Source organism: Arabidopsis thaliana, chromosome 5 (genome assembly GCF_000001735.4).
Source record: "Arabidopsis thaliana chromosome 5, partial sequence".
Lineage (NCBI taxonomy): Eukaryota > Viridiplantae > Streptophyta > Magnoliopsida > Brassicales > Brassicaceae > Arabidopsis > Arabidopsis thaliana.
The window spans coordinates 25,158,643-25,169,523 of NC_003076.8; the positions used below are offsets into that span (position 1 = coordinate 25,158,643).

General features: G+C 37.9%; 2 protein-coding genes across 2 annotated transcripts; one reads left to right on the forward strand and one right to left on the reverse strand.

Annotated features, from left to right (window-relative positions):
• The first annotated feature begins 565 nt into the window (after nucleotides 1-565).
• Nucleotides 566-6,567, forward strand: HA11 (H[+]-ATPase 11). Its single transcript, NM_125662.4, has 22 exons — nucleotides 566-719; nucleotides 837-906; nucleotides 1,001-1,120; nucleotides 1,246-1,344; nucleotides 1,444-1,581; nucleotides 1,732-1,866; nucleotides 2,006-2,185; nucleotides 2,302-2,508; nucleotides 2,731-2,850; nucleotides 2,935-3,054; nucleotides 3,155-3,277; nucleotides 3,364-3,468; nucleotides 3,559-3,703; nucleotides 3,954-4,118; nucleotides 4,213-4,451; nucleotides 4,605-4,637; nucleotides 4,762-4,843; nucleotides 4,977-5,137; nucleotides 5,324-5,509; nucleotides 5,602-5,784; nucleotides 5,927-6,105; nucleotides 6,219-6,567. Exons 2-22 carry the CDS (start codon nucleotides 853-855, stop codon nucleotides 6,313-6,315), a joined length of 2,871 nt encoding a protein of 956 aa, NP_201073.1. The 5' UTR covers nucleotides 566-719; nucleotides 837-852; the 3' UTR covers nucleotides 6,316-6,567.
• Nucleotides 6,495-9,418, reverse strand: GTR2 (Major facilitator superfamily protein). Its single transcript, NM_125663.4, has 4 exons — nucleotides 9,018-9,418; nucleotides 8,432-8,649; nucleotides 7,781-8,340; nucleotides 6,495-7,697 (listed from the first exon to the last, which is right to left on the reverse strand). Exons 1-4 carry the CDS (start codon nucleotides 9,178-9,180, stop codon nucleotides 6,788-6,790), a joined length of 1,851 nt encoding a protein of 616 aa, NP_201074.1. The 5' UTR covers nucleotides 9,181-9,418; the 3' UTR covers nucleotides 6,495-6,787.
• Between the last annotated feature and the right edge of the window lie 1,463 nt (nucleotides 9,419-10,881).

Consider the following 10,881-nt stretch of genomic DNA (forward strand, 5'->3'; position numbering starts at 1 on the left):
TAAGAACAAAAGGTCTGCGTCACGTGGGTTGTGTTTTGGCGTGTGTTGTAAAATGTGAACTGTTTATGTGGTTTTCATGGACACGTGTCAAGTTTCCAAGGGAGCATCATCTCTTCAAGCATATGGCCACCACTTTGTGATGCACATGGCTGTTTCTTTCTTATGTTGAGAGTGTCTCTGTGACCTACTCGCTTTTATTTCCCATGTATTGTATTTAATTCCAACGGTCATTCACGCCTACAAGGCTATTACTTTAACTTACATAAGTTTATACTCTCTAATGACGACTCACTTTCCTAACTTGGATACATTTTCATGTGTTTTGAGTTAGGAAAAGATCATTAACATCTCTAGTTTGTCTGCAATTAGATTTTTTGTCAAGTTAATTAAATAATTAATTCCCTATTGTAGTAAAAGATATAGATGATGAGGTGTCATGAATCTTGCTTGACGCATGAAGAAAAAATGTTGAAAAAGGCAGTAAGAAAAAGATGCCTAAACAAGACTGAGAATTTAATAGATTAAATATATAAAGGAAATTAATAAATAAATGAAGGATATAATTGTGGTGCGAGAGAGAGAGGTCGGAGTGTGTTAGCTTCCCATACTGCCACTAACCTTTAGCGGTTTTCTCATCTTCTCTACTCTTCTTTCTCTTTTCTGAGAAACCCAAAAGACAAAAACGAAGAAGAAGATTAGGAAATCATCTTGAGAAACAGGTTTCTACATCTCTGTGTTTCAACATTTTCTCTGTTTTTTTTAAGTTGTTGAGCTTTCTGGTGGTGTTTTAATGGAGAATTTTTTCTGATAATTTGTATGGTTTTTAATTGTACTAGGAGGTAGCAGGAGAATATGGGGGACAAGGAAGAAGTCCTTGAGGCTGTTTTGAAAGAAACTGTGGATCTGGTAACAGATCTACTCTAAAGTTTTAATTTTTATTTGTTTCTCTGATGTTGGAGAGAAAGAATCTGAAGAAATTTGTTTTCTTGGGTTTTTTCAGGAGAATGTACCTATTGAAGAAGTTTTTGAGAGTCTGAGATGTAGCAGAGAAGGTCTCACTACAGAAGCTGCTGATGAAAGGCTGGCTCTTTTTGGGCATAACAAGCTCGAAGAGAAGAAGGTTTTGTTCCTTTCTCTATGTTGTATTCATGTGTTTTTCTGGAATTTTGGGTTTTGGTCTATAGCTCCAAACGATTATAATTTTTATGTCCTGAAGCAAAGTTCCTTTTTTTTTTTTTGTTGCAGGAAAGCAAATTCCTGAAATTTCTTGGTTTCATGTGGAACCCTCTTTCTTGGGTTATGGAAGCTGCTGCTATCATGGCTATTGCTCTTGCTAATGGAGGAGTGAGCATACTCTCTTACATATTTTCATTGTTTTAAAGTTACCTCTTTTATTAATAATCTTCATTTGGTCTGTGTTCTTGATGATGCTTTGTTTACCAGGGGAAGCCACCTGATTGGCAAGACTTTGTTGGTATTATTACTCTGCTTGTGATTAACTCCACTATCAGTTTCATAGAGGAGAACAATGCCGGGAATGCTGCTGCTGCACTCATGGCACGTCTTGCCCCAAAAGCAAAGGTTTGATATACCTGCTTATTGCTACTTGTTTTCAACAATGTCATAGATTGTTTTCTGGTATATCAGTTAGTTGATTTGGTTCTTAGCTGAGAGACGGATACCATTTGCTTAATGTATATTTGCATCTCCCTTGTCAAAACGTTTGTAAAGGTTCTTCGAGATGGAAGATGGGGTGAGCAGGATGCTGCAATTCTTGTTCCGGGTGATATAATCAGCATAAAGCTCGGGGATATTGTTCCAGCTGATGCTCGCCTTCTCGAGGGTGATCCCCTTAAAATCGATCAGGTTTGACATACGCTTAATCTTGTGGCGGACATAGCTTCAATCATAGCTACTTTTGGATGTTTGGATATAATACTACTAAGTTTTCTTTACTTTCGAGATTAATTTGTACTGAAGCTGTTATGAACCCTTTGTTCTGTAGTCTTCTCTTACCGGTGAATCTCTCCCAGTAACCAAAGGTCCAGGGGATGGTGTGTATTCTGGCTCCACTTGCAAACAGGGAGAGCTTGAAGCAGTTGTGATTGCAACGGGAGTCCATACCTTCTTTGGAAAGGCCGCACATCTTGTCGATACGACCAACCACGTTGGCCATTTTCAACAGGCATGATACACGTTATCAAAATTCTCATTGTTGGGATCTTGTATGGTGCATTGTTGTTCCCTTTTCAAGTTTGTTCAAACTATATTAATACTTATATCTGTTTTGTATATGTTCAGGTGTTAACTGCCATTGGGAACTTTTGCATCTGCTCTATCGCAGTGGGGATGATAATTGAGATTGTCGTTATGTATCCCATTCAACACCGTGCATATCGTCCTGGAATTGATAACCTTCTTGTGCTTCTCATTGGCGGTATCCCAATTGCCATGCCTACAGTTCTCTCTGTGACCATGGCCATTGGCTCGCATAGGTTATCTCAGCAGGTTAGCCAGAACCACATAAGATGTATTTTTATAGAGTTTCTGTTTTATATTTTATCATTTTATGTTTGTCTTTTAAGTTCTTAAGGATTTTTTTTAATTATTCATTAAGGTTTGATGTTAAACTTGCTTGATGTTGAATGATTAGCTGGGACTTGATAACTTTGTCTTGAAATATCTCTATGCTTTAATGGCTATATGATTATATTCTAATATATATCGCAGGGAGCAATAACCAAGAGGATGACAGCGATTGAGGAAATGGCTGGCATGGATGTGCTTTGCAGCGACAAGACCGGAACTTTAACATTGAATAAACTTACTGTTGACAAAAATCTTATCGAGGTAATGTGGGCTTGTTCAAATAAACACATCTTCCTAGGATCCCGGTAGCTGATTTCTGAATGAGAGCAAGTTTTTTGTATATAGGTTTTCACGAAAGGAGTGGATGCGGATACAGTAGTTCTAATGGCAGCTCAAGCCTCTAGACTGGAAAACCAAGATGCCATTGATGCTGCTATAGTTGGGATGCTTGCTGACCCTAAAGAGGTACTTTTATGAATACTGGTTGCCCCACAGAGACGTTTTATTTAATTTACTACAGAAGTACACTGTTAGTCTAAAGCTTCCTCAATAATACTTTTTGTAGGCACGGGCTGGTGTTCGAGAGGTTCACTTTCTTCCATTCAATCCCACTGACAAGAGGACGGCTCTTACATATATTGACAGTGATGGTAAAATGCATAGGGTCAGCAAAGGTGCACCTGAGCAAGTAAGCTGTCTGTTCCCGTTTATGTTCTATTCAAAATATTTTGGTGTAGAGCATAGTCTTATTAGCTTCTATTGTCGATGTCTCAGATCCTAAATCTTGCACACAATAGAGCAGAGATTGAGCGGAGAGTACATGCTGTAATAGACAAGTTCGCTGAACGGGGTTTGCGATCTCTTGCCGTGGCATACCAGGTAACTGGAGACCAGCTCCTCAAGTTTCTCGTGATATATTAGTGTAAGTTGATACAAGATTCAAGGTTGTATGAGTTTGGCCTTCTACAGGAAGTTCCGGAAGGGACGAAAGAAAGTGCTGGAGGCCCTTGGCAATTTATGGGTCTCATGCCTCTTTTTGACCCACCTAGGCATGACAGTGCCGAGACAATTAGAAGGGCTTTAAATCTTGGGGTGAATGTTAAAATGATCACAGGTGAGTTTTTTGTTCTACTCAGAACTTGAATGTCTACATATCTTTTTTCTTTGCCTTTTATATAAATTTGTTAGTCTATGATGCTTTAATCTTTTTTTTTCTTCATTTTCCTGATATTGAAATCGTATCCTTATTCTAATTGACACATCTTAATCTTGACAGTCTTTTGATTCTTCATCAATGATGTTGTTTTGCCTCTCTTCTTGTCCGAATTCATTTTTCTTTTCTAAATGTTTGTGGCTTTCTACAGGGGATCAGTTGGCTATAGGAAAAGAGACTGGCCGCCGTTTAGGAATGGGAACCAACATGTACCCCTCATCTGCTTTGCTTGGACAGCACAAGGATGAGTCTATTGGTGCCTTACCCATCGATGATCTTATAGAAAAGGCCGACGGCTTTGCTGGCGTTTTTCCTGGTAAAATTTGTTTGCTTCTGTTTCTCTGAAAACTTTATCCAGCGTAGTTCCAACTCAGAATTTTAACCAAATTATTCATGAAAACGGTTTGCAGAGCATAAATATGAGATAGTTAAGCGACTACAAGCGAGGAAGCATATCTGTGGAATGACAGGTGATGGAGTAAATGATGCGCCTGCTCTTAAAAAGGCTGATATTGGCATTGCAGTTGCTGATGCAACTGATGCAGCACGTAGTGCTTCAGATATCGTTCTTACTGAACCTGGTCTTAGTGTTATCATCAGCGCTGTCTTAACCAGCCGTGCTATCTTCCAGAGAATGAAAAATTATACAGTGAGTGTTGCATTTACTCTCAACCTCCATCACACTTTTAACTTTCTCTGCATTTTCATAGAAGAATCATGCAATGTATCATGCAGACAATATCATTGGTTCTTTTGTCTTGTAAAAAAATAACTTGAGCTGGCTTATTGTTTTTCTGGACAGATCTATGCGGTTTCCATCACTATCCGTATTGTTGTAAGTTGTCATTCGATTTGTTGTATTTTTCCTACTCGTTTCGTTACACAAGTTCTCAATACAACTTGATTATCATGTGTAATAATCCTTATGATTTCCTTTTCTACAATCCATGTTAATTCAGCTTGGCTTCATGCTGCTAGCTCTTATATGGAAGTTTGACTTTCCACCCTTCATGGTTCTTATCATTGCCATTCTGAATGATGGTTAGTTCATTATTTTTGCATTCGTCACTCTATAGTTCAGTTTCTACTACTGTCAAAACTGTACCAAAATAAGAGTTCAGCATATCTATACTTCTAACCCTATGGATTAACTCTTATGGCATTGACTTTGTAGGCACAATTATGACAATATCAAAAGACAGAGTGAAACCTTCCCCTCTTCCAGATAGCTGGAAACTCTCAGAGATTTTTGCAACTGGCGTTGTGTTTGGGAGCTACATGGCGATGATGACAGTTATATTTTTCTGGGCTGCATATAAAACCGACTTCTTCCCGGTATGATTTCTCTCTGCTCCTCAGTATAACAACAATACCCTTGCTTTGTTTTTCTCTCTCTGGATTGTGTGCTCCATTAACACGTCTGAAGTTGTTTTCCAACGCTAGTCTACTAAAACATCGTAAACCAGTTTCAAATTCCTGTGTTCTGTATCTTAGTGACCAGCTTTTATTATTTGAATTCAGCGAACATTTGGAGTTTCAACCCTGGAGAAAACAGCACATGATGATTTCCGGAAGCTTGCCTCGGCAATATACCTGCAAGTCAGCATCATAAGTCAGGCGCTTATCTTTGTGACCCGATCACGGAGTTGGTCTTATGTAGAACGTCCTGGGATGTTGCTTGTGGTAGCCTTTATCCTTGCACAATTGGTAAGTGTGCCACTTCACTATCTGTGGTCAGCACTCAAGTCAGAGTCATAAACCGCTGTTCCATTTCATTGATTTTTTTTCTTCCAATACAGGTGGCTACTCTAATTGCAGTCTATGCGAATTGGAGCTTTGCTGCAATAGAAGGGATCGGGTGGGGATGGGCCGGGGTCATCTGGCTTTACAATATCGTATTCTATATTCCTCTTGATATCATCAAGTTCTTGATTCGTTATGCCCTTAGCGGAAGAGCCTGGGATCTTGTTATCGAACAAAGGGTATGTATCAAAAAGTAACATCTTTCTTTTCATTTCTAATCTTTCCATTAGCCAGATATCTACTTCTTCTTGGATTGTGACCCAAATGGATACCTTTAGTAGTAAGTCTCTGTTTATAATCACTTCTGCATATGTTTCATAGGTTGCATTCACGAGGCAGAAGGATTTCGGGAAAGAACAAAGGGAGCTACAATGGGCACATGCACAGAGAACCCTGCACGGTCTGCAAGCACCAGATGCTAAGATGTTCCCGGAGCGAACCCATTTCAACGAGCTTTCCCAAATGGCCGAAGAAGCTAAGAGAAGAGCCGAGATCGCCAGGTAAAAATCATCAATGCTTTTTCTTCCTTTGAAGTCAGAGAAGGAACACATTTTAGGATATATTGTGGACAAAGCTTTCTGTTATTGGCTCAATCTTTCTTAAACTTTGATAGGTTGCGGGAGCTTCACACACTTAAGGGTCATGTTGAATCTGTTGTCAGACTAAAAGGTCTCGACATTGAAACCATTCAACAAGCTTACACCGTCTGAGAGAAGCATAGAGAGAGCCCAAGAACCGTCTCAAACTCATTCAAAAAGGTCAATATTCCTGTGTGAAACATCGATACAAATTATGCATGTAAGTATCAGTTTCTTAGTAGAGTCTTTTTGGTTGGGTTTTATTTGTTCTTCCGAGTTTTAAGATATGTTCTGTTATTATGATGAAGTATGACAGAAAATAGAAACAGAGTCCTCACAATGAAAGACAAATTTTATTCTGAAATACATCTGATGTTATAAATCTCTCTTTTGTCCACAATGATAGAAAGAAAGAGATGTGATCTTAACACAGTAACCAGAAGAAGAAAAAAAAAAGGCAAAAAAAAGCCAGAACAAGTATATGATTACTTCATCTCTATATGGCTTATTCCAAGAAAATCCAAAGAAAATGTAAAAGGGGATTGAGAGAAGCTGACCAAAAACTAAGTCTAACAGCTTCCAGAAGATGACAAATCCATGATTATCAGGCAACGTTCTTGTCTTGCTGTTTGATGATATTTTCATTGGTTTCATATGTTGTCACTTCGTCATCACTTCCTTTGTACCTATACCATCTTGACATCACCAAGAAATAAGCAAAATTAACTGCCAGGATTCCAGCGATCATGAAATAGAAGAGATCCAATCTTCCTTTGTTCAAATCCTCAGCTAACCAGTTACCCCCTGACGAGTTCTGTGTTGTCCTGTGAACTGTTGCAATCAAGAAGCTACCAAGGTAACTCGAAACTCCTCCTCCAACGTAAAAGATGGATCCAGCGAAACTCCTCATGTTCTCGGGAAACTGCTTGTAGTAAAACTCCATTTGTCCAATGGCTGCAAATGCCTCTGCTACACCCGCCAGTGAGAGCTGCGGAATCAGCCACATAGCTGACATCGACGAGATTTCTCCCTTTCTTGGCGCCATACCGAGTGTTGGTTTAGTCAGAGCGAATGTTCTCCTTCGTTCCTCGACAAATCCCGCGACTACTAAACTCGCGGTAGCGAAGAAAATGCCAGTTCCAATTCTCTGCAAGAGCGTTATCCCGGTGTCTAGACCAGTAATTCTTCTCATGGTTGGCACAAGTACACGGTCGTAGACTACGATGAAAACTGTCATTCCCGTCATCAAGAAAACCACGTAGGTGGCTGCGGGAATCACAAAACCTCCTGAGCCTAAGCGACGGTCGCTCTGAAGGGCTTGGAAGACGGGATAAGTCATTTGTTGAGTTATGGTTAAGTAGTAAATTGATGATGCAAACCATATAGGAAGCACTCTCACGATGCACTTCACTTCTTCAACTTGTTGCATTGTACAGAGCTTCCAAGGATCAGCAGGCTTACCATCTGGCTGCAACTTGTCTTCAGGAGTCAAGATAGCGGCTTTATCAAGAAATCTGCCAAATAGGAAAGTTTTTTTCAGTAACATAAAACATATAAAGAAAGTGAAAATACTATTCATGGGGTGTGTTTTTTTTACCTGAATTGGTCTGTGTATTTGAGCTTGGAGTTTGCGTATTTTGGTGGGTAGTAATTGTAAAGGTTAAGCCAAGGCTGTTTCGCGGGCTTTAATCCGCGTTTCTTGATCGCAACCGCTATAACTTGAGCTATACCGGCCAATGGACTACCCGAGGCTTTGATCTTCACATACAACTTATCGCCCGCAAAGAAAATCAAGCAGGCCAAAAACATTAGAACGGCAGGGATGGTTAGACCGATCGTCCAACTGACATTAGACTGAACGTAGACGACTAGAGTCAGCGACAGGATCTGCGCGAAAGTGAAGGTAAAGAAATACCAATTAAAGAAACTGTCAATCCCTCTTTTCCCTGATTCGCTTTTCGGGTTAAACTGATCAGCCCCAAAAGCTAAGTTACACGGTCTAATACCGCCCGCTCCCACTACAAGGAACCCGAGACCCATCAGTAGAAACGCTATCTGGCCTCCACTTGGCCCGTTACATATGCTATCCGCCGCTGTTCCACATGCAGCTGGATGCAGTTGTGGCACTGCTGCAGTCAATAGTATCACAAATGATCCCTACAAAACCGAATTTACTGATCAGATTTGTTTGACTTTAAACCGAATGTTGTAGAGAAAGAAAATATTAAAAAAGAGGAAGGATCGTTACAAGAAAACATGCGATGACCGCGACACTTAGAGTCTTGTATCGACCGAAGTAAGTGTCACAGAGAAAAGCAGCAACGAAAGTTCCGAAATTAATTGTGCCACTAAAGGCGTTAATGATGGTTGCAGCTGTAATACTCTTCAGGTTGAAGACTGCAGTTAAATAAACCAGAAGGTTTGATAGTGTTCCAATGATCCCAAGCTTCTCAAATGTCTCATTTCCTGATAACAACAACATGTACAAGATCATAATCAGACACCATACCAAGAATCAAGAACTAGATGAAATTTGTGTTTCTACTTTCTTATTGATCGTTGACCAAATATGTTCTAAAATCTTAGACAAAATTCGACATCTCACTCTTTTTTGTCTTAAATTACCGTTGACTAAGTCAAACTTTCAGACAACACAGAGAATCTAACAAAACTCTCCTTGCTCAGAGAAACAAGTCTTCGAGCAAGACTTATGTTTTTCTTATAGATTTATTTTTTAAACAGTTTTTCTGGATATTCCCAAACTTCATGAAACCAACAGAAAAAACAGCTTCTTGGACACAAAAAAGAAAAGCAAATGATCAAATTAGTGTTACCAATAATAAAGGGCATGACTTTCCAGCCTCTATAAACGACTTTCTTCTGATTCTGAACATCTTCTTCAACAGAGTCAACCGCCGTAACAGAGCCACCGTATACGGCGGAGGAAGGATTCTGGTGGTTATCCGTCGACTCAAGTTCAAGAGGCTTTCTCTCCATTTTGTTTGTCTATATTTTTGGCTATAATTATTACTACAAACAAAAAAAGAAGTTGTCGTATACTTTGTAGTATCTTTATTTTCTTGTGTGTTTTGTTTAGTTTCAGAGACAAATGATGACTATTTTCTTCATCTTAGAGCTCTCTCTATTTATAGTGGTAAGAAAGAAAGCAAGAGGATGGTGGAGATGTCGGAATCTTGACAAAGTGGTAATTGGTGAATTTGGCCGTGAAAGAGAGCTCTGTTACTGATTTAAATATTCATTAATTTCTTCTTTTTTTCTTCTTCCAAAATTAAACTTATAAAATCCATTTAGCAAAATCAGTGAAAAATGTAGATTCCATTAATAAGTGGTGTGGCCCCATCATAACACTCCCTCTTAATAACGGCACTTTCTTTTACGCTCTCCATCCATTTTCTTATTTTCTAATCTTATTCTTCTTCTTTCCACTATTTTTGATCTCATAATCTTATATTTTAATTAACTAGTGTAAAACTGACGTTGACTTAAATGCTGTATGATTTCGAGATCGATTTTATAAAGTTTTTTCCAAGCATTTTAATTAAATATTCAAATATCCTTATAATACATTATCATTTTCGAAAGTTACACTGACTACTATGAATGTATTTGAAAATACTATCTATCTTACGACATGCGCATATATATACAGAATTTATACGAAATCTCAATATATATGAACTAAAAAATTAAGTACGTTTTTAGGAGGTTAATTAACCTGGTAAAGGTACCTAGACCACCAACCACCATATAATTAATTACTTCAAACTCTGTATAAGAAAACATTCGATTCTTTTCATTTAAAGCGTATATATATATATATATATATATATATATATATATATATATATATAGTGAAAAACACATACCCACAAGAATATGAGATGTAAGTTTTAATTTCGATCAATTTCGCAAATTTGCAACCACTCGATCAGTCTACCATAGTTGGTTAAGCTAGTGTGAGACCTCTTAGATGTTAACTAGTAAATTAATTAATTACATTGATTTGACGGAATAAGTTATAAGTTAGTTAGAAATCAGCCAAATCTAGTGTGCTGGCTGCAATTTCGTGTTAAGAAATATGTCAACCAACGTTTTCGTGTTAGTTTCATTTGAATCGTTTATGTTAAAAATTCAATTACCAACTAAGGTGCAAACAACTTTCCCTCTTATCTACCATTTTGCTATCATATGTACTTAGATTCATTCTTTTATTAATCCACCATTTTTCGTGTGTTAAAAGCCAATTGTCGGTTTTCTTCATTGAAAACGGCCAGATTTTGTGTTATTGATTTTTTTTTTCCAATTGATTTCCGTTGAAGTTTCAAAGAACTTTTAATTTTCTGTTTTTTAACACACGTACAAACTATAAAAACGCCACATCTACAATTTTCACCAAGTTGACGAATTTCAATTCGCTGTCAGTTGGTGGATAGAATTTTGTGGACTTCATTTGCATTTTGTGAACTATTATTATTAATATATAATAAAGAAAACAAAAAACAATTCTTGCTAATGACAAAATACAAAGTAATATTTTTGGCTGAAAGAAGTTAATTAACGTAGATATTACTTTAATATTTTTCCAAAAATAACCTAGTTATCACGGAAAAATAGACAATGCTCAACTCTGTTGATATAAAAGCTTTTAAAAATAAATGTTGTTCAAATTTGTCCTTA

Excerpts from the sequence above, each read along its gene's own strand:
- HA11 (NM_125662.4), top strand. The coding sequence starts at position 853 with ATGGGGGACAAGGAAGAAGTCCTTGAGGCTGTTTTGAAAGAAACTGTG. Across the intron at positions 1,345-1,443 it reads TTGCTCTTGCTAATGGAGGA|GGGAAGCCACCTGATTGGCA; the intron begins GTGAGCATACTC and ends TTTGTTTACCAG. Across the intron at positions 4,452-4,604 it reads AGAGAATGAAAAATTATACA|ATCTATGCGGTTTCCATCAC; the intron begins GTGAGTGTTGCA and ends TTTTCTGGACAG.
- GTR2 (NM_125663.4), bottom strand. The coding sequence starts at position 9,180 with ATGGAGAGAAAGCCTCTTGAACTTGAGTCGACGGATAACCACCAGAAT. Across the intron at positions 8,650-9,017 it reads AGTCATGCCCTTTATTATTG|GAAATGAGACATTTGAGAAG; the intron begins GTAACACTAATT and ends TGTTGTTATCAG. Across the intron at positions 7,698-7,780 it reads AAATACACAGACCAATTCAG|ATTTCTTGATAAAGCCGCTA; the intron begins GTAAAAAAAACA and ends CCTATTTGGCAG.